The sequence below is a fragment of the Leopardus geoffroyi genome, chromosome C1 (genome assembly GCF_018350155.1).
Source record: "Leopardus geoffroyi isolate Oge1 chromosome C1, O.geoffroyi_Oge1_pat1.0, whole genome shotgun sequence".
In the NCBI taxonomy this organism is placed as follows: Eukaryota; Metazoa; Chordata; class Mammalia; order Carnivora; family Felidae; genus Leopardus; species Leopardus geoffroyi.
In genome coordinates this window covers 187,785,875-187,811,943 of record NC_059328.1, presented here as the reverse complement: position 1 = coordinate 187,811,943, position 26,069 = coordinate 187,785,875, and the positions used below count along the sequence as shown (strand labels likewise).

At 35.5% G+C, this 26,069-nt stretch overlaps 1 protein-coding gene across 8 annotated transcripts in view; it reads left to right on the top strand.

Moving 5' to 3' along the window:
* The window catches only part of C2CD6 (C2 calcium dependent domain containing 6), a 178,184-nt gene that overhangs the window by 149,182 nt on the left and 2,933 nt on the right, over positions 1-26,069 (top strand). For 7 of the 8 annotated variants that reach the window (XM_045480740.1, XM_045480738.1, XM_045480742.1 and 4 more), the window contains 2 exons: positions 20,998-21,072; positions 22,190-25,696. In XM_045480740.1, the coding sequence (XP_045336696.1) occupies positions 20,998-21,072; positions 22,190-25,696 (3,582 nt within the window). The remainder of the gene's footprint in view (positions 1-20,997; positions 21,073-22,189; positions 25,697-26,069) is intronic. The other variant, XM_045480745.1, reaches the window with a different exon arrangement.

The following is a 26,069-nucleotide window of genomic DNA, read 5'->3' as shown; positions in this document are numbered from 1 at the left end:
AAAAATTACACTCCTCTCCCAGCACATGGTTTCAGTGGATACAAGTAGGAAGTTGATCTTTTATCTCATACTCCACCCTTACCCCTGGTAAACAGGTGGCACACTGTGGTTTCCCCATTAGGTGGAAGTAGGACTGAGCAGGCAGCTGTTCTGCTATCTCCACCCAGCAGAACAAGGCAATACTCCGATATCCCTTGATAGGATAGTGTTGGTGGGGCTAAGCTAGAAGCTGATCTTCTCATCCCCTGGCTTGTGAAAGTAACCAATACTCTGATTCTACCACCAGGGCGGTATCAGTTGGGTCCAATAGCCAACTGAGCCTCCATCCACACTTAGTAGCAACAAAATTTAATGAGGCTGTGTAATGGAGTCTTGGCTAGCACTAGTTTTTCCCTTGCCCCCTATGTCAGTAGGATCCAGTAGGGAATTGAGCCTCCATCCCCACCTGACATCAATGAGGCAAAACTAAGCAGTGGGGAGACAGGCTACTTGGCACTCTGTTTCTCCTTCCCCAATCCCTGGTGTCAGGGGGCTTAGTGGAGAGATGATATTACACCTACATTGGAGGTAAACACCCACATTGGAGGTAAAATGTGGTTCAAGTGGCTGCCTCACTTTCATTGAGAAGGTGTTATCAGAGTCAGGGAGGATGCTCAATGTTCATTCTATTTGTCTTCAATAAGACAGTATGAGTCATTGCCCCACTTTTGCTGGGTGGTGTCAAGGATACCTGGTAGGAAGCTGAACATGTACCTGGCTGGCCCCATGCTACATCCCAACAGGGTGACTTCCTGCTAAAAATTTTTCTGGGGGGCACCTGGGTGGCTCAGTCAGTTAAGCATACAACTCTTGATTTCTGCTCAAGTCATGATCTCACGGTTTCATGAGTTTGAGCCCCACATCAGGTCTGTGCTGACAGTGCAGAACTTGTTTGGGATTCTCTCTCTCCCTTTCCTTGCCCCTCCCCTGCTCGATTTCTCTCTCTCTCAAAATAAATAAACTTAAAAATACATTTTTTAAAGAATCCAGGTTCTCATAAGATCCTATGTATCCAGGATATACTTGAACATCATTTTTCATACCAGGAACCAGGAAAATCACAACATAAATGAGAAAAGATAATCAAAAGATGCAAACACCAAGATGAATCATGTTAAAATAACTGACAAGGAGTTTAAGCAATCACCATAAAAATGCTTCACCAAGCAATCAGAAGTTCTCTTGAAACAAAAATTATCAGCACAGACATAGAGGTTATAGAAAAGATCAATGGAAAGTATAGAACTGAAAAAGGCTAACCAAAGTAATAATCTCACTTAAAGGGCTTAATAGTAGATTGGTGATGACAGAGGATAGAAGCAGTGAATTTAAGAAAATACCAACAGAATTTACACAGTCTAAGCAATAGAAAGAAAACAAACTGAAAAAAATTAACAGAGTTTTAGGGACCTCTTGATCAATAGCAAAAGAGTTAACATTCATATTATTGGAGTTCCAGAAGGATTGGAGAGGGGAGAGGGACAGGGAGAGAGGGAGAAGGAGGAAAAAAGGGAGGAGGAAGTGGAGGAGGAGGGGGAGAGGAGAAGAAGAAAAAGAAATGAAAGAGCAAGAGTATTTAAAGGAGATAATGACTGAAAACTTCTCAAATTTGGTGGAAGACATAAACCTAATAGATTCGAGAAGCTGAGCAAGTCTCAAAGAGGATAAATCCTAAGAAATCTACACCAGGTCACATCATCATTGCACATTTGAAAACTAAAGAAAAAAAAAACACCTTGAAAGCAGTCATAGAGAAACAATGCATTATCTACAGGGGAATATCTATTTGAATGACAGTGATTTTCTCATCTAAAGTTATGGAGATCAGAAGGAGGTGGCACAACATTTTTTCAAGTACTGAAAGAGAAGAACAGGCAATTCTACACCTGGGGAAAATATCCTTCAGAAGTGACAGAGAAATAAAGACATTCTCAGATAAAGGAAAACGAAGAGAACTTGTTGGTAGCAAACAGATCCTTAATGAATGGCTAAAGGAAAGTCTCTAGGAAGGAAAGAAGAAAAGAAAAAGAAATGAAAAAAGAAAAGAAAGAAAATAGAGAAGGCTTGGAACTTCAGAATTAAAAGAACATAAGAGTGGGCAAATATTACAGACTATCCTGCTTCTCATGAGTTTTAAGATGTTATGGTCAAAGCAAAGATTATAACACCATCTACTTGATGCACGTTGTAAGTAGAGGAAATAATTAAGACAATAATATTCTAAAAGTGAAGGGGCCTAAACAGGAGTAAGATTTCTATACTTCACTTGAAGAGGTAAAATATCAATAGCAGTGAATTGTGATGTTATGTAAATATAATACCATGACTAATGAAACTATAAAAAGCAATATACTCAAAAACAGCATAAATAAATCAATGTGGGATTCTAAGAAATATTAATCAACCCGCAAAAAAAAAACAATAAAAAAGAAACAGAGGAATGAGAAATAGAGGAAACAAACAGAAAACAAATAAATAATAAAATGGCAGACTTAAGCCCAAATATGTCAGTAATTACTTCAAATATAAGTGGTCTAAATACACTATTTAAAAGAGTTGGCAGTGTGAATAAAAAACCTGACCTAACATTATGTATTGTATAGGAAATAACATAAAACTTACATATTTGTTTTTAACAAAAGCAAAAGAATGGGAAAAGATATGACATGCAAACATTAATCATAAAAAACAGCAATGGCTGTATTAATATTGGATAAACTAGATAGACATTAGAAAATTACTAGAGACAAAAAAGGATGCTATATAAAAATAAAAGTATCAGTCCACCAGGAAGACATAGTAACCCTAAAGTAACAGGGCCTAAAAATATGAGACAAAATTTGATAAAGCTGAAAGAGGAAATAAAATCCATAGTTAATTGGGTATGTCAACAGCCCAGTCTCAGTAATTTATAATTACTAGACAGAAAAAAATCAGCTAGTAAAAGACCTGAACAAAAAAAGCCAACAAGACCTGGCACTCTGCCTAACAACAGAATACACATTGTTTTCAAGTGCTCATGCAACATTTAGATTTTATGGACCACATCATGGATCATAAAATCAACTTCAGCAAATTTAATATAATTGAAACCATATGAACTTTTATTCTCTGACCACATTGGAATATAGAGGGCTGAAGGAACTTGGGGGCTGATCAAGGAAAACGATGACCATAAGGTGGCTTTAGCACACACATGCCTTATTTGAGTGACACTTTAATAGGTTTGAATGTGGGGGGAAGTCCCTCACAGCATGAGACCATCCAGAGGCTATAGAACAGAGGCCACCACTTCCACATAGCATGGAAATTCCTGGGTGACAGGGTTATTGGAGAGGTGGTTACATATCTAGGTCATTTCAGTCAGCAGGGAGTCTCAGGGTCAGAGAAGTCTAAAGGGCAGCAGGGACTAGAGGTCTTTATATACCCAGGGTTTATCTTATCTATGGCTAGCATATGTTAGGCACAGTTTCATATGGTATGCAAAGCAGGTGGGCTTTAAATAGCTAATTTGGGTTATTTTTATTATTTTATTATTTTTAAATGTTTATTTTGAGAGAGCACATGCAGGGGGAGGAGGAGGGAGAGAGGAGAGAGAGAATCCCAAGTAGGCTCCATGCTATCAGGGCAGAGCGTGACATGGGGCTTGATCCCATGAACCATGAGATCATGATCTGAGCTGAAATCAAGATTTAGATGCTTAACTGACTAAGCGGCCCAGGCACCCCTATTTGGGTTATTTTTAAAACCATTGGATGTACACAAGTTTTAGTTTCGCGCTGGCAGGCTTTTGAGTTAATGGGTCTCAGCCTGTTTTGAAGAGGTAAACAACCTGGTGGGTGGAAGTATATAGGAGCCATCTTTGGGTCATTTACATAACATGGAATCAAACTAGAAATCAACAACAGAAAGACAACAGAAAAGCCTCCAAATGCTTATAAATTAAACAACACACTTCTGTATAATCTTCAGGTAAAAGAAGTCTCAAATAGAATAAAAAATACATAGAACTGAGTACAAAGGAAAATATAACATATCAAAACTGATAAGACATAGTTAACACAGCCATTGAAAGGAATGCATAGCACTAGATGCATACACTGGAAGATGAAGACTGTCAAATAAATAAGCTCTCATCTCAAGAGCTTAGAGAAAGAAGGGCAAACTAAACCCAAAGCAAGGAGGACGAAGGAAATAATAAAGATAAGAGCAAATATTAATGAATTTGAAAACTAGAAAATAATAGAGAAAATCAGTGAAACAAATGAAGGTGGCTCTTCAAAATCAACAAAAATGAATAAACCTCTAATAAGAATGGCAAAAATACAAAGAGAAAAGATGCAAATCACCAACATCAGGAATGAAATAGAGTATATCATTGTAGAATTAAACAGATAATAAGGAAATGGTGCCCAGAAATTTAGGCTCATATATTTGACAACTTAGAAGAAGTGGACCAAGTCCTGGAAAACCACACACTATCCATGTCAATTAAGATGAATTAATCAGCCTGAATAGTCTTACAGCCATTAAAAAAAAATTGAATTGGTAATTAAAAGCTCCTGGAAAAGAAGTGTCCAGGCACAGATGGTTTCACTGGAGGATTTTACCAAGCAGTCAAGAAAGAATTAACACTAATTTTACCCAATCTATTTCAAAAAACAGAAGACTAAAGAGTACTTCCCAACTAATTTTATGTGGCTATTACCTAAACCAGATAAAGACAAGGAAGGAAGGAAGGAAGGAAGGAAGGAAGGCAGGGAGGGAGGAAAAGAAAGAAAGAAAGAAAAGAAAGAAAGAAAGAAAGAAAGAAAGAAAGAAAGAAAGAAAGAAAGAAAGAAAGAAAGAAAGAAGAAAGAAAGAAAGAGGAAGGGGGAAGGAAGGAAAGGAGGAAAGGAAGGGAGGAAAGAAAGAGAAAAGGGAAGGGGGAAGGAAGGAAGGAAGAAAAAAGAAAAGAAAGAAAAGGGAAGGGGGAGGAAAAAAGGGATAAAGAAGGAAAGAGGAAAGGAAAGGGAAAAGAAAAAGAAGAGGGAGGGAAGGAAGGAAGAAAAAACTACAAACAGTATTGCTCATGAATTTAGATGCATAAATCCTCAACAGAATATTAGCACACTTATACAGCAAGTATAAAAAAATTATATGCCATGCAACGCTGGTTCCACGTTTGAAAATGAGTCCATGTAATTCATCATATCCAGATGTGCAAGACATGTTCAACATTTGAAAATCAGTCATGTAATTCACCATATCAACAGACTAAAGGAGAAAAATATGATATCAGTTGACACAAAGATTTTTTCGCAAAATTCAACATACAATCATGACATAACTCTCAAGAAACTATTATAAGGTAACTTTCTCAACTTGATAAAGTGCATCTGCAAAAATCTACAGTTTACATTAACTCAATGGTGAATGCCTGAATGCTCTTCTTCAAAGATAAGGAATAAGGCAATGATATATGCTCTTTTTTAATATAGTACTAGAAATTTTATCCATTGTAACAAAAAAGAAAAGGAAATAAAAGTCACAAATTAGAAAAAAAGAAATAAAACTATATTTTCAGATGGAATGATTGTGTATAAAATAGAGTCTAAAAACAACAACAACAATAACACAATATGAGAAATAAGAGATCTGTAAGGTTGGAGGATACAAATTCAAAATGAAAAAATCAGTAGCATTTCTATATACTAACCATGAAAATGTGGAAACAAAAATTTAAAAAACAACATTTACAATAACTCCAAAGAAAATTACATACTTACAAATCAAACAAAGCATGTAAACAATCTGTATGATAAAAATTACAAAATGTTGACAGAAAGAATCGAAGGCCTAAATAAATGGTGGAACATACCATGTTCAGGGATTGGAAGACTCAATATGGTAAAGATTCAATAAAGTAAATACTATGTATTTACCCAAATAATCCAAAAATAGTAATTCAAATATCTTATAGGTGTCAAGTAGTATCCCATTGTAGTTTTGATTTTTATTTCCCTGATGATGAATGATGTTGAGCATCTTTTCATGTGTCTGTTGGCCGTCTGTATGTCGTCTTTGGAAAAATGTTTATTCATGCTTTCTACCCATTGTTTTTAATGTTAATATATTTTTGAGGGACAGAGAGAGACGGAGCACAGGTAGGGGAGGAGCAAAGAGGGAGGGAGACACAGAATCAGAAACAGGCTCCAGGCTCTGAGCTTTGAATATACTTTGAATATACTTTTGAATATACTGTGCCATTCCCTTCAAGCCTGTAAGGTACTGTGGAGAGATCTGCAGCTAGCCTTATGGGTCTTCCCTTGTAGGTTAGGGATTTCTTTTTTCTTGCTGCTTTTAGGATTTTTTTCTCTATCATTATATTTTGCAAATTTAACTACAACATGTCTTGGTATTGGCCTGTTTTTGTCGATTTTGATGGAGTTCTCTCTGCCTCCTGGATTTGGATGTCTGTTTGCTACTCCAGATTAGGGAAGTTTTGAGTTATTTCCTCAAATAAGGCTTTTGCTTCCTTTTCTCTCTTTTATTCTTTTGGTACTCCTATGATACAAATGTTTTAATGTTTGATGGAGTCATTGAGTGCTCTAAGTCTATTCTCATGTTCTATAATTCTTCCTTCTCTCTTTTGTTCAGCTTCATTGTTTCACATTATTTTGTCTTCTATATCACCAATTCATTTTTCTGCTGATTCCAGCCTGCTTTTCATTGCCTGAAACCTTTTTCCAATCTCAGTTATTGCATTCTTTATTTCTGATTCTTTCAAAACTTTTATCTCTGTGATAAGGGTCTCCCTGATGTCTTTCATCCTTTTGTCAAGCCCAGTGAGTAACCTTATGATTGGTGCTTTAAATTCTCCATCAATCATGTTAGTTAGTTATATCTTTTTCGCTTGGATCTCTGGCTGTGACCTTATCTTGTTCTTTCATTTGGGATGAATTCCTCTGTCTTGGTTTTGTCTAAGGCTCTGCCTTTTTCTCTGTGTTAGAAATGCCAGTTATATTTTCTGCACCAGAGAGTAATTGCTGTATGAGAAGTGGCCATGTGATTTCCAGGGCCTGGTGCATCAGGGAATGTCTCTAATGTGTACTGTGTGCGCTCTGCTGTTGCATTTTGGCTGCTGTATCCTTTAGGCTGGTCATCTGTGGAGGTTCTCCTTGCTTGCATTGGACAGTGTTTGGTCCTTGCCCAGAATGTGGTGAGTTTAAACTAGGTGTTCTCTGTTCTACTTGTTAAATGAGACCTGATAGTTCTTTCACTAGAACTGAAGCCCTACAGAACTCTTTGTTTGGGAATGTGGTGTGGGTAGGGGTTTTGCTGGTTTCCGGGGTGGGGCTCACTGCACTGGGACTGAGGCAAGCTTGACTGAGAAGGGAAGTTCTGCCAGAGAGCAGAGGTGTAGAACTTGGTGTAAGCAAGTTAGGCAGCCTGTGTCAATGCTGGATTGCTTCTCCCAGGTGACTGTGATTATGCTGAGAGGTGGGGAGGGAAATGGCTCCAGCCAGCTTCTTTGTCCATGGAGAGAGATCCTCCCGCATGCTACCTCTCAGGGGCTGACTCCAAGAAGAGCAAATAATCTCCCCCCTTGTGTGCCCAAGGTGTTCTTCAAATCTCTGCTTCCATGCTGTCTGCCCCCAGGTTATTTGGGCCCTTCTCTCCAGGAGATGGGCAGTGCCCTCAGTGCTCTATCCCAGCCAAGCTGACTGACCTTTAAAACTCTAAGCTTTAAGCCACGCTGGTGGCAGACTCGCAAAAATCAGCCCCTCTCTTTTTCCCAGCCAGTGGCTTTGAGGAAATGTTCTCCTTGTGTGATCCCCTATGTGCCATACTCTCTCTCAGCCTTCTCTGCAACTATGGCTCCCTCCCCTCTGCAGTACCCATGATCCATTTCTCCTCTAAACCATGTCTCCACACTTCCTGCCTTCTTCAATGTGGCCTCTTATCTCCCTTTAGTTGTATAGTTTGTTCTTTCAGTCTTCAGGGTGATTTCTGAGGTATTTAGGATGATTTTTTAAAAATTTTATTTTTTAAGTAATTTCGACACCAAACATGGGTCTCCAATTCACAGCCCCAGGATCAAGAGTCACATGAAGACACCCCTAATTAGGATGTTTTGATAGTTATCTAGTTGTGTTCACATGACGAGATGAGCCTAGGGTCTTCCTACTCTGCTACCATCTTCTACACCTCTCCTGATTTAATACAATTTCTATCTGAACTCCAGCTCTTTGTAAACATAGAGAAGGTCATTCTAAAATATATGTAGAAAGGCACAGGGCTAGCATAGCTAAAGTTATCTTTAAAAAGAAGGTTAAAGTAAGGGGTATCTTTTTAACTGATCCTACTATAGAGCTACAATAACCACAAATTAAGACAGTGTGCTATTAGAGCTGAGAGAGACACAAATATCAATGAAACAGAATAAATATGCCAGAAATAGACCCACAAAAACATGTCTGATTTTTGACAGTTATGCAAAAGTAATTCAATGGAGGAAAGATAGCCTTTCAACAAGTGGTGTTGGAGCAACTGGACATCTGTTGGGAAACAAAACCAAACTCTGACCTAAGTCTCATGCCTAAAATAAGAAACAATAATAAAATCAAATACTGGTGAAATGTTGAGAAATTGCTCATGGGAATTAAGCATTTTATAGCCACACCTGAAAATAGTTTGGCAGTTTGTCAAAAAACTATGCAACTGCCATGAAACCCAAGAATTGCACTCTTGAGCATTTATCCCAGACAAATTCTTATATTCACAGAAAAATATAAACACAAATATTCATAGCAGCCTTATTCATAATAGCCAAAAAGTGAAACAACCCAGATTGTCCTTCAATTAGTGAATGGCTAAATAAACTGTGGTACATCCATACCATGGAATAACAGTAATTAAAAGGAACAAAGTATTGATATATACAACTTGGATGAATCTCCAGAGAATTATTCTGACTGAAAACAGCCAATTCCAAAATGTTATACACTGTATGACTCCATTTATATAATATTTTTGAAATTACAAAACCATACAAATGAACAGATTAGTGGTTCCTAGGCATTAAATAGGGAGTGGGGCAGGAAAGAAATGGATGTGACTGACTATAAAAGGACTTTAGGGATTCTTGTGGAAATGTTCTGCATCTTGACTGTATAATGTCAATATCCTGGTTATGATATTCTACTACAGTTTTGTAAGATGTTACTATTGAGAGAAACTAAATAAAGGGTTTGAGTTCTCTCTATTATTTCTTACAACTCATGGGAATCTACAGTATTTCAAAATAAAGAGTTGAATTTTTATAAAGAAAAGGAAAACTTACCTTAAATACTGTCCTTAAGGATGGTAGTCAAACCTGTATATACAACAGATAAACTGAACAAGATAAATTCAGTTGGTAAGCCATAAAACAGGTTATGTATGATTAACAGATTTAGAAGTTTGAAAGAATCTATCGCCTAGGGCAATACGCTTGTAAATTGAAGACATCAGAATTCTAGAACAAATTCATAAAAGTCTAAGGTAATTGCTTCACAAAGTCACAAAATCTTCAGAATTCTGTGGGGAAATAAACTTTGAAGTTGTTTGAAGTTAAAAGAAGACTTTTTTATGAACCAACGTAGACAGTGTGTTAAAGAAATGCAATATTTTGAGACAAACTTCTGGAGTGCTAATCTGAATTGGAAAGGACTAACAAACATCTCTTTCAACTCATAGCTCATTCAGGTGACAGTCTTTCAATAGTTTCTTCACATTTTTAGATCCCCTTCATAAATTAAGACTTTCAAGATATAGCTTAGTTTGTTTCTATGTAAACCTTGACAATGACAGGATGCTAAATCATTTCCCCAAAGGTCAGGATGCAAGAAAGGTGGGGAGGAATGGGGAATTTGATTTTACCTACCAATTAAAGGCAGTGTTTGGTGATGGTAAGAGAACTAGTATGATATAGTAAAAAGACCTTGGATTTTACAGGCAAAAATATCTAGGTTCAAATGCAGATTCTTCCACTTTCATGGTCATATAACTTTGGGCAATTTACATCTGAGTTTCAGTTTTGTCATCTGCAAAATGATTATACTATCATCTATTTCAAAGAATTTTAAAGGGCTTGGAACATAATAGTCACTTACTAAATGGTAAGTATTATCTTTATTCACCTGTACAAGTATACCATAGGATAAATATGAAAAGTAGACTTGTTGGATCAAAATATACGAGTGTTTTTAATTTTGACATAAATCCTGCAAGATTATCCTTTAAACCATATTTACTAATTTGTATTTGCACCCAAAATGTAAGAAAATATTCACTATTCCACACCCTGTTCATTTTAGTTTTTATTAGTTGTTCATACAAAAATGATATTCCATTGTTATTTTAATTTACATTTTTCTGATTATTAATGAGTGAACAATTTTCACCTGTTTATTATCCATTTGTATTTCTGTTGACTCAGCCCGTATATGCAAATTGGGTGTGTGTTTATATGTGAGAACATTTTATATATTTCAAATAACAATGCTTTGTTATCAATACTGTTTGTTATCTATGTTTTTAAACTTCTTTGGAGTCCTTACAGCAATTTTAAATTTTTATATTGTCGAATCTGGCACCTTTTCCTTTGTGGCAGTTAGTTTATAATTTTTCTTAGAAGGTATTTCCCCTTCCCAAGATTGTGTCAGTATTTTCTTAGATGTCTTTCTAGTACAGGTTTTTTATGTTTACATGGGTTTAATTCACTTATACTTTTTTTCTGGTATGAGGTAAAAATCTACTGATATTTTTGTTGAAATAGATAGGCAGTTATTTCAACACAGCAAGCACCCTCAGAGATATTGCAGGTTTGGTTCCAGACCACCACATAAAGTGAATATCACAGTAAAGCAAGTCAAATGCATTTTTTGGTTTCCCAGTGCATATAAAAGTTATACCTACATTGTACTGTAGTTTATTAAGTGTGCAATAGCATTATGTCTAAAAAATGCACATACCTTAATTTAAAAGTACTTTATTGCTAAAAAATGCTAACCATCATCTGAGCTTTCAGTGTTGTAATAAATGATCACAAATCAGCACAACAAGTAGAATAATAATGAAAAAGTTTGAACCATTGTGTGAATTACCAAAATGTAACACAGAGACACAAAATGAGCAAATGCTCTTGGAAAATGGCACTGATACACTTGCTTGACACCAGGTTTCCACAAATCTTCAATTTATTTTAAAAAAGCAATATTTGGGAAGTACAATAAAACAACACATGATAAAATGAGGCATGAGTGTACATATTAGTTGTCCATATAGTTAACATATTTTTGTCTGTCAGTATCCCTTCCTGAGGATATCATCCCTGCCTCAACTCTGATCCTAGGTGTAGTTGACAAACTTGATACTGTCTCTGTGGCTACCAGGATAACCATATAATTTGATATAAGAATATTAAGAGAAATATTTATTCTTTTATAGCAAGAGCTAGCTGTGATCTAAGAAAGAATGCATTAAAAAAAACAACAACACAGAGCAAGAAAGATATGAAGAGATAGTGACTTGCTCACTTGAGTCCCTGGAACCAGATCCTCCCTAGTTATATCAGCCAATTTCTTACTTTCTTTTTTCTTTTCTTCTCTCTTTTCCTTCTTCCTTTCTTTCTTTCTTTCTTTCTTTTTTTTTTTTTTGAGGTATTTTATTGCTAAATAAATATATTTTATATTTTGGGTTATAATCCAATACGATGTTATTGTGTGTGTGTGTGTGGGTGGGTGGGTGGGTGGCCATTAGGAACTCTTTCGGTATGTCCTGTGTCCCTTTGACATGCCCCCATCCTTTTGTTTTTTGAGCACTTTCCTACTTTTTGTACTATAAGATGTTCCAGGTGTATCTTGTATATCTCTTGCCCCAGTCCTAGAATCAACCATTTCTACAAGGATCCCTGGTTATTTTTACTGGAGAAGGATACTTGAAACCAGGCTCTGGGAACTGGGTGTGTTTGTTGCTGTTGTGTCTAGGCTTTCTCAGAGGACAGTTAATATATGTATGTATGCAAACCCAAATATTTAGATATATTTATACTTGTTTCTGTATGTATCCAACTCTCTATATATTTTTCTTTTTTTTTTTTTTAATTTTTTTTTCAACATTTATTTATTTTTGGGACAGAGAGAGACAAAGCATGAATGGGGGAGGGGCAGAGAGAGAGGGAGACACAGAATCGGAAACAGGCTCCAGGCTCTGAGCCATCAGCCCAGAGCCTGACGCGGGGCTCGAACTCACGGACCGCGAGATCGTGACCTGGCTGAAGTCGGATGGTTAACCGACTGCGCCACCCAGGCGCCCCTCTATATATTTTTCTAAGTTTCTACTGATGTCTCTGAACTTACTCCAGTATCACTGAGTTATTCTAACCCACTTTTCTTGCTTGTATCTAAAGTAACTTCTCTCTCCCACAGTGAGAAACCTGCTGTCATCATCCACTATTCATTTATTTATTTATTCAGCCCCAATATAAATGCAAAGCAGTGTCAGAATTACTAAATTATACCATACTCATGAAGATCAAATTTACCTTCTAGTGCACAGTGTTTATGTACAGTTTACTTTGTCTTTAGCCTTAGAGTTTCCACTCAAAACATTATTTTCCAAAGTTACTATGGCCAGTTCCTTTTTTCTCCTACCCCTTTCAGTGTAATTACATTTATAATACAATTAGATTCATTTATCAATGTCTGCATTATTTCTTGACTACTAACATTCTTTTTTTTTATTGTTTTGGTTGTAGTTTACGTGCATTAATGTTCATTCTTTGTGAAGTAAAGATCAATGGATTTTGGCAAATGCATAATCATATATTTTAATTATTAAAAAAAATTTTTAATTATTGTCTATTGAATTTGTCCTATCCCACTTGAGTCAGTTTTGCAAAGACATCCTTATATGCGACTGGCACTTTTCCAGACTGCTTATTATGATCAACTAGCCATATTGTTCTGTACCTTAAATTTTCACGTGTTATCACATTGCTTGTACAACCTGTATATCAAATTCATTACTTTAAATAGCTAAAATATTTTTATCTTAATAATAGCCAATAGTTTTTATTTAAAGTATAATTAACACACAGTGTTATATTAGTTTCAGATGGACAACATATTGATTCAACAATTCAATACATTATTCAATGCTCATTATGATGTGTGGTCATCATCTATCACCACATAGTGCTGCTGTAGTACCTTTAACTATATTTCCATGCTGCAGCCCCATACAAAATGACTTATGTATTTTACAACTGGAAAATTGTTCCTCTTAATTCCCTTTATCTATTTTGCCCATCCCCCCTACCTGCCTCCCTTCTGACAACCACCCGTTTTTTCTCTGTATTTAAGAGTCTAGTTTTCTTTTTTCGTTTTGTTTCTCAGATTCCACATGTAAGTGAAATCATATAGTATTTGTCTTTTTCTGTCTGACTTATTTCACTTAGCATGATACCCTCTAGGTCCATCCATATTGTCAAATGGCAAGATCTCATTCTTTTTTTATAATAATAGCCAATAATTTTATCACAAGTTACTGTATTAGTATCCTAATACATTAACTCATTTAATCCTCATAACAATACTGTGAAGTAGATATTTTTACTTTATTATATATGTGGGAAAGGTAAGTCATGGAGCAGCTAACTGATTAGTCTGAGAACATCTAGAAATCAAGTGGTAAGCCTGGGTTTTGAGCTGAGGCAGACTGAGTTTGAAATCTGTGCTGTAAACTAGTAGATTCTATTGTCTCTCATTGTGAGCCTGTACAAAAATTATTTAATCAATTTCCTATGAAAAATGTCCTATGTAACTTTCTCTCTCTCTCAAAAAAAAAAAAAAACAAAAAAAAAACAAAAACGTGAGTACAAGCCCTGCTTCAGGTCAGACTGAGCCCTGCTTCAGGTGAGCACAAGCCTCACTTTGAGTGAGCTCAAGCCCAGCTTCGGGTAAAACATGACCCTTGGGTGAGTGCTGCTTCTCTCTCTCGCTCTCCCTCTCACTCTGCCCCTCACTCACTTGCTCACTTGCACTCTCAAAAAAAATTAAAAAGAATGCTTTTTGTAGTTTTTTATAAGGTTTAAGCTTTTATGTTCTCCTACCCCTCAGCTTTTTTTTTTAATGTTTATTTATTTTTGAAAGAGAAAGAAAGCATGAGTGGGGGAGGGGCAGAGAGAGGGTGGTGGACACAGAATCCGAAGCAGGCTCCAGGCTCTGAACTGTCAGCACAGAGCCTGACCTACCAGGCATGAGATCATGACCTGAGCTGAAGTCAGATGGTTAACCAACTCAGCCACCAAGGCACCCCTCAGCTTTTTTTTTTTAATTCAAACTACACCCACACAGTCCCCCCAAAATCAGTCTGCATAGAACGGTATAATTGAAAAGTAAAAGTCATTCTTCTCTACCTATAAACACACTATCAGTCACACTTCCTCCAGACAACTACTTTTAACATTTTGCTTTGTAATTCTTCCAGTGAGTTTTATTATAATTTATGTAGTTCAAATTCTATATTATTTATCAGCTAATCAACTTCAGGTAGAATGTGTTGATATCACACCCTGAAAGATGATTTAGAGCATTTATAATATTTCAAGCCTTCCTTCTACAATGTTTCTTCTCAGTTTTATTAGACATTATTTTTTAAATTTTTCTAATGATTATAATGCTCTGATTAATATTTTTTGAAAAATTCTTGTTACTATAGGCATTATTTATCAATTTCCTACTATGAAAGATAAAAAAGTTTTTTTAATGTTTATTTATTGATTTTGAGAGAGAGAGAGTGGGGGAGGGACAGAGAGAGACTGAGAGAGTACCAAGCAGTCTCCACACTGTCAACACAGAGCCTGATGTGGGGCTTGAACCCACAAATTGTGAGATCATGACCTGAGCTGAAACCAAGTCAGATGCTCAACCAACTGAGTCACCCAGGCGCCCCAATGTAAATATATTTGTTTTAAGTTTCATTTTCTGGGGTGATTGGGTGGCTCAGTCAGTTAAGTGTCTGAATTCGGCTCAGGTCATGATCTCATGGTTCAAGAGTTCAAGCCCTGCATCAGGCTCTGTGCTGACAGCTCAGAGCCTGGAGACTGCTTCAGATTCTGTGTTTCCCCGTCCCTCCCCCCCGCCCCCCACTCATGCTCTCTCTCTCAAAAATAAATAAAAACATTAAAAAAATTTTTTTTAAATAGCTTAATTTTCCTGTCCCTTCCATTTTCTTTTTGCTGTTGTTATTCACATATTGTCATTTCTTTGTCAAGGTTTCTAGTACATTCTATTGTTTTGCTCTAGTTAAATCTCCTATGCTTTGTTTATAGAGCATATAGAGTCTATTTTAAATCTAAGAAAATTAATTTATAATTGTTACAATATTTATGACATTATAATATTAAAATATATGTATGTTATATATAATATATTATTATTACATAAATGTTAATCTCTGCTGAACCAAATAATGTATATGGTAGATCCATGAAAAGTAAATGTCACATTTCTGCTTCTAGTGAAGATGGAGTTTACAGGGACATGATTTATCTTTCTGCCTTAAACAATAAAAAAAAACAGGAAAAAAATATGGAAAGGCAGTTTCAGACAATGGGAAGATGGCAGCATGGGACTGTGATTACTTAGAGAAAAAGACAAAGTGAGCCGTACAGTCATACCAGTTTACTACATAGCAGCACAAGGAGACAGAACCAAAACAGAGCTTGGAAGTCTCACTGAGTTGAAGAGATGGATATTGGACTTTGGCAGGCAGAGGCAGAATTTGTGGAGTAGAGTACCAGAGAGGAAGGAAATGTAGAGCAAGAAATCTCCAGATAACTGAAGGAGGTCCCCTTCAGTCATTGAGTACTAGACTGAGTACTCATTCACTGACGAGTGAAATACTGGAGGCAAGAAAAAGAACCATTGAAAATGTTAGGTAGAACATTCTAGGAGCGCATATAGCTAGAAATAAACCATTTTCCTATATGCCAAAGAGGAAAGACTCATAACACATGTGACAGAAAATAGAAGGCTATCATCTTAGTAGAGAGACTAAGTCATCCTTACCTTAAAGGCTTTTGGACAATGCCAACACCAATAAAGCTTAAAAGCAAACTTCAAAAGAGTCCAACTGTTTCTATGTATATTAATGTACATCAAAATAAAGTAAAATACTAGATTAAAGAAGAAAGCAAAATCTAGCAACCAAAAATGTAAAATTTCTCAGTCTCAGCATCCAGTAAGAAAATAATAAATACATACAATGGTAAAATGTACGTGTAATTGGAGACTCATAGGAGAAACTTAAAAAATGTATTTGAAGAAATAATGTCTAAAAGTTTTTCAAATTTGATGAAAGGTGTAAACCCACAGACCCAAGAAGCTCAGTGGACCTCAAAGAGAATAGATCTAAAAAATTCTCAGACATATCATAATCACATTGCTGAGAATCAGTGGTAAAGAGAAAACCTTAAGGGGATGGGAGAGGAAAGCACATTTATTATAGGGGAAGAAATATACAAATAACAACAGACTTCATGTTGGAGACTATGCAAGGCAGAAGGCTATGGAATGTCATTTTTAAAGTAATGGAAGGAAAAACCTCACCAATCTAGAATTCTTTAAAGAGTGATGGCAGGGCGCCTGGGTGGCGCAGTCGGTTAAGTGTCCGACTTCAGCCAGGTCACAATCTCACGGTCCGTGAGTTCGAGCCCCGCGTCAGGCTCTGGGCTGATGGCTCAGAGCCTGGAGCCTGTTTCCGATTCTGTGTCTCCCTCTCTCTCTGCCCCTCCCCCGTTCATGCTCTGTCTCTCTCTGTCCCAAAAATAAATAAACGTTAAAAAAAAAAAATAAATAAATAAATAAAAAATAAAGAGTGATGGCATTTTTCAAAATAGAAGTTAAGAAACCCTTTCAGCAAGCAAAGGCTGAGAGAATTTATTGCAAGAAGACCAGGGGCGCCTGGGTGGCGCAGTCGGTTGAGCGTCCGACTTCAGCCAGGTCACGATCTCGCGGTCCGTGAGTTCGAGCCCCGCGTCAGGCTCTGGGCTGATGGCTCAGAGCCTGGAGCCTGGAGCCTGTTTCCGATTCTGTGTCTCCCTCTCTCTCTGCCCCTCCCCCGTTCATGCTCTGTCTCTCTCTGTCCCAAAAATAAATAAACGTTGAAAAAAAAAAATTTTTTAAAGAAGACCAACACCACAAGAAATGTTAAAGGAAAGTTACAGCAACAAAATGTTGGAATAAGAAGCTCCAAGTTCTTGTTCCCTTGAAGAACATTGAAAAAGCATTCAGAAGCTATCTGAACAAGCTTCATAGGAGCTCTCGAAAACAAAGTTTATGGAAACCAAACAAATATCCAATGAAAAAAAGCCATCTTCAAAATATTGGGAAATTTCATGGCATTTTTACTCATTCTTGCTCTATCCCCTATGTTATGGCAGCACTCTTGGTCTTGAGCAGTGTCAGCCCAGTTCCCAGTTAACTTCATTGAACTAGATAGAGCATAGGAATACCTTTTGTGCAAATCATTGTGTGTGCATGTTTTAACCTTGCTGGGTGGATACATGAAGGCCTGACTAGTTCAGGTCTATCTCATATAACTTGGAATGCAGACTGGTCAGTTAGGTCCCTGTCAAATGAGTCTGCCTCTATTTTAAGATACTTTCTCAGAAGATTCTCCCAACAACTTCCAGTTATGTGTAGTTGGCCAGAAACTTGTCACATAGTTACCCTTGTCTTCAAAGGACACTGGAAAATGTAGCTTTTTTTTTTAAGCAGGGGACATTTCTGCCTAAATGCTAAAAAAATATTATGTTCGTGAGATCATATATATTGTGGTAAGGCAATTATTAGTCTTTGTCACAGAGAGCAAGAAACAAGTTAGAAGAGTAATGTTTGGCAAAGAGATGATAGTGGCTTGTGCTACAGTGGTAGGGTTGATGGTGACATGTGATTGGACACTTGGTATATTTTGAAGGCAGCAACCACAGGACTTAATACTGGATTAGATATGGATGGAGAAGGAGATAAATTAAAGAGTTATACTTAAGTTACTAGCCTAATAATTCAGTAGATGGTAGCACCATTAACTGAAGTGAGAAAAGACAGAGAAAGGTCAAGGTTTTGTGGGGGTTTTGGAGGGGAGGGAGGGGAGCAGTCTTAGTAATCCAGAATTCTTTTTTGTATATGCTGTATTTGAGATGCTTATTATACAGCTAAGTGGATATCAATACCTTTTTGATTATCTCAAGATACTATTTAGAATTTTTTTCCAAGGATCACCCTCCCCTCACATTCCTCAGAAATATCTCTATTTACTCCAGGGTTTGTTCTGTTCATATTAATTCTTCACTTGCATGTATTGATTTTCCTCATATATCTGATAAACTTTGTTGGCTCATTTTATATTTGTGAATGAAGTAATATGTTAATTGTATAGGTATGCTCTGTGTAACTGGCAGGCTTCCCTGGAGGGTATATGGGGATGGAAGAGGGTAGGCAGGATGGCTGGGGACCCAACAACATTTCCAGAGAACCCATGTGTTTAATCTCCTAGATGGAACTTCCTTTTCTTTCTTTTTATACCCTTTCTATTACCTGATGTGGAAATGTAAGTGACAGCAAGCTCTACTCTGCTTCCCCATCAAGGCTCAAAACTCATAGGATCTCCACCTACACAGATGGCACACTTTCTTTAGAAAGATGTTTTTTTTTTTCTTTTCTTGATGTTTTGGGTGAGTGACTGGGAAAGACAATGCTTCCAACAATATATGCTCTGTATTCACTGAGATAGAGAAGATCCAGCTGTTCTGAATACAGCTATTTAATTAATAACTATGACAATTACACCATCATCTGATTCTCTTTGTATATGCTGACCTTGAATTTATTGCTTCTCAGGCCCACCTGAGTTCTGTTGTTTAAGGCTCTAATTTTCTTCATGGGGATTTGCATTCAATTAATTTCATTTTCTTTCATATTTTCTGAATTTTCTCAACTTTCTAAATCCTTGTGTCTCACCTTATTGATTTCCAGTATTTCCATGAGACTTTTCTTTTTGAAATATTATTTTCTGTTAATTTACTGGAACCTTGGGAGGTAGGAGAGAATAGAACCACACGTTCAGTCCATCATCTTAAAGCTCCTATATTGGTTTGTTTTATTGCCCTTTTCTAGCTTCCTGAGATGAATGCCTAAAGCATGTCTCCCCAGTATAAATGTATTGGAGTTTTTATATTCAGTAGTGTTCCATGTTCATCTAAATAATAATACAGAGTTAAACAGAATAAAAGTTAATAGTTTCCTATTTCCTCTCCTCCAGAGATGTTAGCATTTTATATCCTTTCATACATCCTTTCATGCCTACATTAGGGAGGACTTTTTGTGTCTTTTACAAAAAGGAGATTTTACATATATATATGTACATACACACCCATATACATACATACATACACACACACATACATACATAATCACTATTCTTCCATTTCCTTGTCATATTTCATTTATTTTTAATTTTTCTACTAAATTTATTTAAAATAATGAGATTTTAAAGGTTAGAATTTAAACTTTTTTTTTTTTTTTTTTAAAGAGGGCTTGCACAGTGATCACCATAGGTATGTTGTTTCTTTTTTTTTTTTTTTTCAACGTTTATTTATTTTTGGGACAGAGAGAGACAGAGCATGAACGGGGGAGGGGCAGAGAGAGAGGCAGACACAGAATCGGAAACAGGCTCCAGGCTCTGAGCCATCAGCCCAGAGCCTGATGCGGGGCTCGAACTCACGGACCGCGAGATCGTGACCTGGCTGAAGTCGGACGCTTAACCGACTGCGCCACCCAGGCGCCCCTAGAATTTAAACTTTTTAAGGGAAATTCAAGCAAAGAAAAAAGCAAAAGAACAGGTGTGGAAAAGTCTGAGATATTTCAGGAACTCAGAGGTAGACACATTTGTCTGAAAGGGAGAAACCATAATGGGGAATATTGAGAAACTTGTAGAAATAATTTAGTCAATGTGTTAAGGCAATTAAAAATAGCAAAAGTGGTAAGGTGCTGAAAATTTAGGAATAAAGTTGTGTTATTAACTGCTTCATATTAACACATAAACCAAAAGTGTTACAGATGGAAACATCATTCGTTGAAATGTTATTTTAATTAACTTGGTATATATGAACATTCTGTCTAAAGGAGATAGTTCATCAGCAAGTGGCTTGTAGTACTATGTACTCTCAGAGTGATGGTGTCAAGTTTTCTCTAGATGAGTTGTCAGTATGGATGCACATTACTGCAGTCTTGATTGTGTGATGGAAAATTTAGGACACCTAAGATTTAGGCTACTAATCATCTGGGTAACTTGGGGCAACCAACTTCAACTTCAGATCTTGTATAAAATGGGGAGGACTGGAATATCTCTAAAGCACCTTTCATCTACAAAAATTCAGTGGTTCTGTGATTCTATACCTGCTCCTATACACCCTGATCTAGCACCAAGTGTTTCCTTAGCGTTAAGTACCTATTTAGCAATTAGAGGTTAAAGAATCATTGAAAGTGCTATATATCCCAATATCATATCAAATGCCATTTATTATCTAAAGCATTTTACAACCTTTTAAAATGAGATTACATTTGTTCTGATACTTCTATTTCTTTTCTATTTTGGTTTCTGCTTGACGTTGCTCTGTATTGTTTTGATTTTATAAATTCACTAGGCTGAATATACTATCAAGGAAGCTAAGATTATATATATGCAAATGTATTATATATGTATAGATTTCTTTGATAATTGGCAAAGTAAATTATAGTAGTTATGAGAAAAATACTTATTTAGGTTTTAAATTGTTATATCTTTAATAACTATTGAAAGAATAAAATTATCTTGGGAAATATCCTTGCATAACAAGCATTCTAAAATTAAAATTTCTCTTTTAATAAGGTGATTTTTTCACCAAAGGAATATATTTCACTATCTTTCAGACCAGAATATATAGAATTCAAACCAAAATATCAGGTGAGTCCCGAATTATCCTATCCCAATAACAATTATATTTAAATACTAGTTTTCTCTAATACTTTATATAATTCAGTGGTTCCTAAACCAGACTACCCATTAGAAGCATCTGGCTATCTTTGAAAAAATACATGTTCTCAGGTCCTACCTCTGACCTGATGAAACTAAATCTTGGAATGGAGTCTGGGAATCTATATTTCTCAGAAAGACCCAGGGTATTCTTATGCTATCACCTGGATATCAACTAGCTTTTGAAAAATAGATATAATAAATTGTATCCATTACAATAAAGCTTAAACTACTAAGTTGAAATAAACTAAAATATTAGGCTGATTACTTCACATTTTGCCTTTTTCAACTGGATAATATATGTTATATTAACAAACACAAGAATATGTTTGGCAAAATTGGAATAAGAGACTGCATTCCAAAGACTATTTCATGATAGACTCACTTGATTCCCAGAGCTACAAAACTGCTCATGGATATTACACTGGAATTTCACTGTAATCCAGAATTTTTTTGTACTGCTCTCTCTTAACCATTTCTGAAAGACCTTTCATCAAAAAGCAAAACTCTACTGTGATATGCTAAGGAGTGGGTGGAACTCATCATCATTGTTGAAATTCTCAGACTTAAAAGCAGATGATATATGCTCCCAAGTTAGTCTTTATAAAATATTTATGATACTTTTAATGGGATATCTACTACTTGCTTTGCATTATAAAAATGTTCTATATTGCTACTAAAATGGTAAGTATTTCTATGGATAGGACTTAGATCCTGATGTTAGCCATTGTCTAAATAAGTGCAGGTAACACTGGAAATTAAGTTTTTAAAAAAACTATGTATGAATGCTGTTTAGGTATTTTAAAATATTCTATGTAGCAGAAAAGCTCTTGGACACAAAATAGTATCAGAATTATGAATTTTAAAATTTGCATTAAAATTTTCATCATTCCAACTTCAAATATTTTAAAATAGTTTTCTCTTTATAGAAGGTAGGTGGATGAGTATATAACTTGACAGATTTCTTAAAGAGAATTTATCTAGAAAATTTATTATAAACTCAAATAAATACTATAGAATTTCTTACCTTTTATTTTTAATATTACAGCTCCAGAAATTCAACTTTAAGAATGGTTTTGATCCTTTTCTAAGGAATATAAACAACAAAATGTCAGTCAGAAAAAGGAAAGACCAAGATATGTCCAGATGCAGAAACATTTTAAGTACAGAGGTTATAGAGCATGAAGACCAAGATCCTCCTTACCCAACGTATTCAAAAACTGCAAGACCGACTCATAAAACCGGGCCATGTGATCCTGGTAACACCACAGTAAAGACTTTAGACACTAAGACTAAGTTAGCCTGTGATCCTGATTTCATTACAATAAAGACTTTAGACACTAAGAGTAATTTCGCCCGTGATCCCACTATGACCACACTAATGACTTTAGATAGTAAGAATGAGTTAAAAGAAAGACTACCAAATGTATCTCTACCAAACTTAGAAGGAGAATCATCAATGACTGGAAATGTAAATACATGTCGCCTCTCAAAATCATTAAGTCTTACTTCCCACCTAGAAAATTTAAAACAATCAGTGATGCTCAAGTCAATTTTAGGTAAAAATCTGCAAGACCTATCAGATGAATTATTTTCTAAACCAAAGGTTCCTATGGACACTGAAACAAGAAAGAAAAGTCTTAGTTCTCCACTTTTACATGTTCATGATGAACCACCAGCTAGTGTGGAAAACAAAGTATTTGAAAAAGTTCAAGATTTAAATAGCTTGCTTTCAGAAAAATACATTGTAAGTTCAAAGTCTCTTTTAAGACAAAAAATTAAAGATATTCCTGCAGATTCACTTTCAGTAGGTGAACCAAGAAATTCTCCAGAGGTAGAAAGGGAATTTGTCTCTGAAAAACACTTGGAGTCTGGTGAGATTGATTTTCCAATTAAAAAAAATAATTTCAAAAAGAAAAATTCAAAAATTGAAGTGTCTAGTTCCCAACCAGGTGTAAGTAGCATTGCACATGATTATGTTATAAAGCAAATATTCACTGCACCTATCTTCTCAGAGATGGAAATGGGAGTGAAAGAATCGAGTGAGATACCAATAAATTTGCAGAATCAATTACCCACTGCTTGGGAGAGTTTATCTTCAAACATTCTACTTCGCTATGAAGAAAATGATGATGAAATAGAATCGCCACAGGCCAAATCTGTTATAAGCCAGATAATACAAGCATTTCCTGTAGATAGTCTTTTAGAATCTGGGATAATCAAAGTGATAGAATTAAATAAGGAATATCAAAAGAGTTCCATGCTGGATACAGAGACAGCATTTGCTGAAGAAGAGCCAAAGTATTCCACAGAGGATTGTTCAGAAACTCAAAGTAAAACAGAACCTCTTTCAGAGCAGAATATACTCATCATTCCCAAAGAAACTACTTCTTTTAATAGAGTCGGATATGTGGATGAAAGCCAAAACATACCCCTACAAGATTCAAAATATCAGTTAACACCAGATAAAAAAACAGATATGCTAAATAACAGTCAGAGGTTTGATAAAGAAGAAAATGATCTGAATTCTACTTTAGAAAATTTAAGTAACTCATTAATGGGTAAACTTAATGATTCAGATGTAATAATGTTAAAATCCTTTTTAAAACATATGTTTAATATTTTTTTCAAATATAATCAGTCTGAAAGAAGACAACCAGAAAAAGAATTAGAAAGATTAATCCAGCATCCTTTTCCAAATAATACAGAAGACCTTGAAGAAATCAAAGAGAATTTTGATAAAGCAGATAAATTAGACAGTAAGCCTATTTTGAATCCAAAGCTGCGTGTATTTCTAGAAGAACTCTCAGAGTCAGAAATAAAAAATTTAAAATCTGAACTAAGTAAACATATCCAACATTACCTTGTAGAAAGACTTTCAGAATCTGGACACATCACTAAAGAAGACTTACCAAAAATCTATCACAATCTGTATTTGATGAATGAGAAAGCAGAACCAAAAGGGCAGAATATTTTTCTAGAAAAATATTCAGAAACTGTGAAAGAAATCATGTCTTTTGTAAGTAATTTTAATCATCATTTCATAGATAAACATTTGGAAATAAAGCTAAGATCTTTTTTAAATGGAATTCTCCAAAACTATTTCCTAAAAAACCTTTCAGAAAGCAGTTTATTTAAAGAGACAGAATCTGAGACTATACACTCAAACATGTCTTCTCTAAGATCTAGAAGTGCCTCAAAATCTTTTCATGAGTTAGGACAAGACATTTCAAGGTGGAGTTTTGGTGAAAGACTTGACATACACATGAAATATCCTTTAAGTAAATCTCTACAAAACTATCTTATAGGTTTATCAGAAAATGAAGTATTAAATCTAAAAGCTGATTTAAGCAAACACCTCCAGAGTCTTTTTATAGAAAAACTTTCAAAATCAGGACTAATAACTGAAAGTCAATTAGAGGGGATCAACCAGCATATGAATTTGATCAATACTAGATCCATACCATTAAAATGTATATCACCAGAATTATCTTTTAGAAAAGAAAATCAATTTATGGAGGAGATTTCAGAAAAGCAAAATAAATATTCAAAAATTGTTCAAAAAACCACTTTACAAAAAGTTCCTGAGGATAGACTTATAGAAACAGAACTGACCAAAGAGAAAGAAAAAGAATATTTTTCCTTACAGAATATTAAGGAAAATCCATCAATAATTGAAGAACAGAAAAGATACTGTCCTAAAGAAGGAGCCAAAACACTGAAATTAATTAAAGTACAACCTTCTTTCAACAAAAATACCCAAGCAATTCCATTAAATAAGTCATCAGAAAGACTTACAGATACAGTACTTAAGAAACAAAGGAATGAACATGGTTTTATGCAGCTTCTTCGAGCAGAAAATTGTGACTTTAAAACAGAAGTTCAAGACCCGCATAGTTGGAGTGGTAAATCAAAAACAGCTCAGTCAAATGCTTGCTTTGAAAAGACACTAAAAACGAAGTCTCTTGAAAAAAAAGAGCATAATAACATCTATAAACTGATGGCACAAGAAAAACTTGAAACAGTACTGTCACCATATCCAAGAATTCCTAATTGCAAAATGCGAGATGAAAATGAAGAATATATATACAGATACACTTTTCCTTCCAGGCAGACTAACACTTTAACTCATTTCAATTTAGAGGCTGGGGAGAAATCAAAGTTAGAAGACCAGTATTTTCAGAGATTGAAAGGAAATAATAATAATAATAAAAAACATTTAGTAACATTTGCACAATACAAAAAAATACAAACTCTTTCTCTAAAGACAAATGGAATTTGCAATGAAAAATGTGCCAAATTCCCTGAATTACAGTCGTTTAAATATAAAGTTGTGGAAGCTGAGAAAAACTCAAAACCATCCCTCTTCCCAGCAGTATTAAAGAGAGAAAATCTAAAGCCCAAGGTCCGAAAAGAAAGAGACCGTGTCAACAAACAAAAGAAGTCATTTAGCAAACTAGTTAGGATACTACCAACCACACTGCCCACCGCGAGAATTCTAAGGAAATCTGTTCCAAGGACATTGCTTCATTGGACTGCAAGAAGAACTATACATGTAATACTGTTTTTCTAAGTCTACTACTTTTTTATTTGGCAAGAATTGTAAATAATCTATTTTAGGGCATATATATCTGTATGCAAGTGTGTATATAACCTTCATAGATAACCCCCAAGATATACAGACCTTCAAATTAAAAAAAAAATTTCTTCCGACATTCAGATTTCACCTTACCAATTAAAAATTCAGTCACAAAATCAGGGGACTCAGTGCCTTAGTATAAAATAGATAAAGGGTACTCCCTCTGGAGCATGAATTAGAAAGGCACCCTTTCCTCAGGGAAGACTCTAGACTGAGCATCTAGAGCCAAAGCACATAGCCCTGTCTATGGAAAACTGTCTGGATTTCAGCCATGACTCAATGCCTCAGC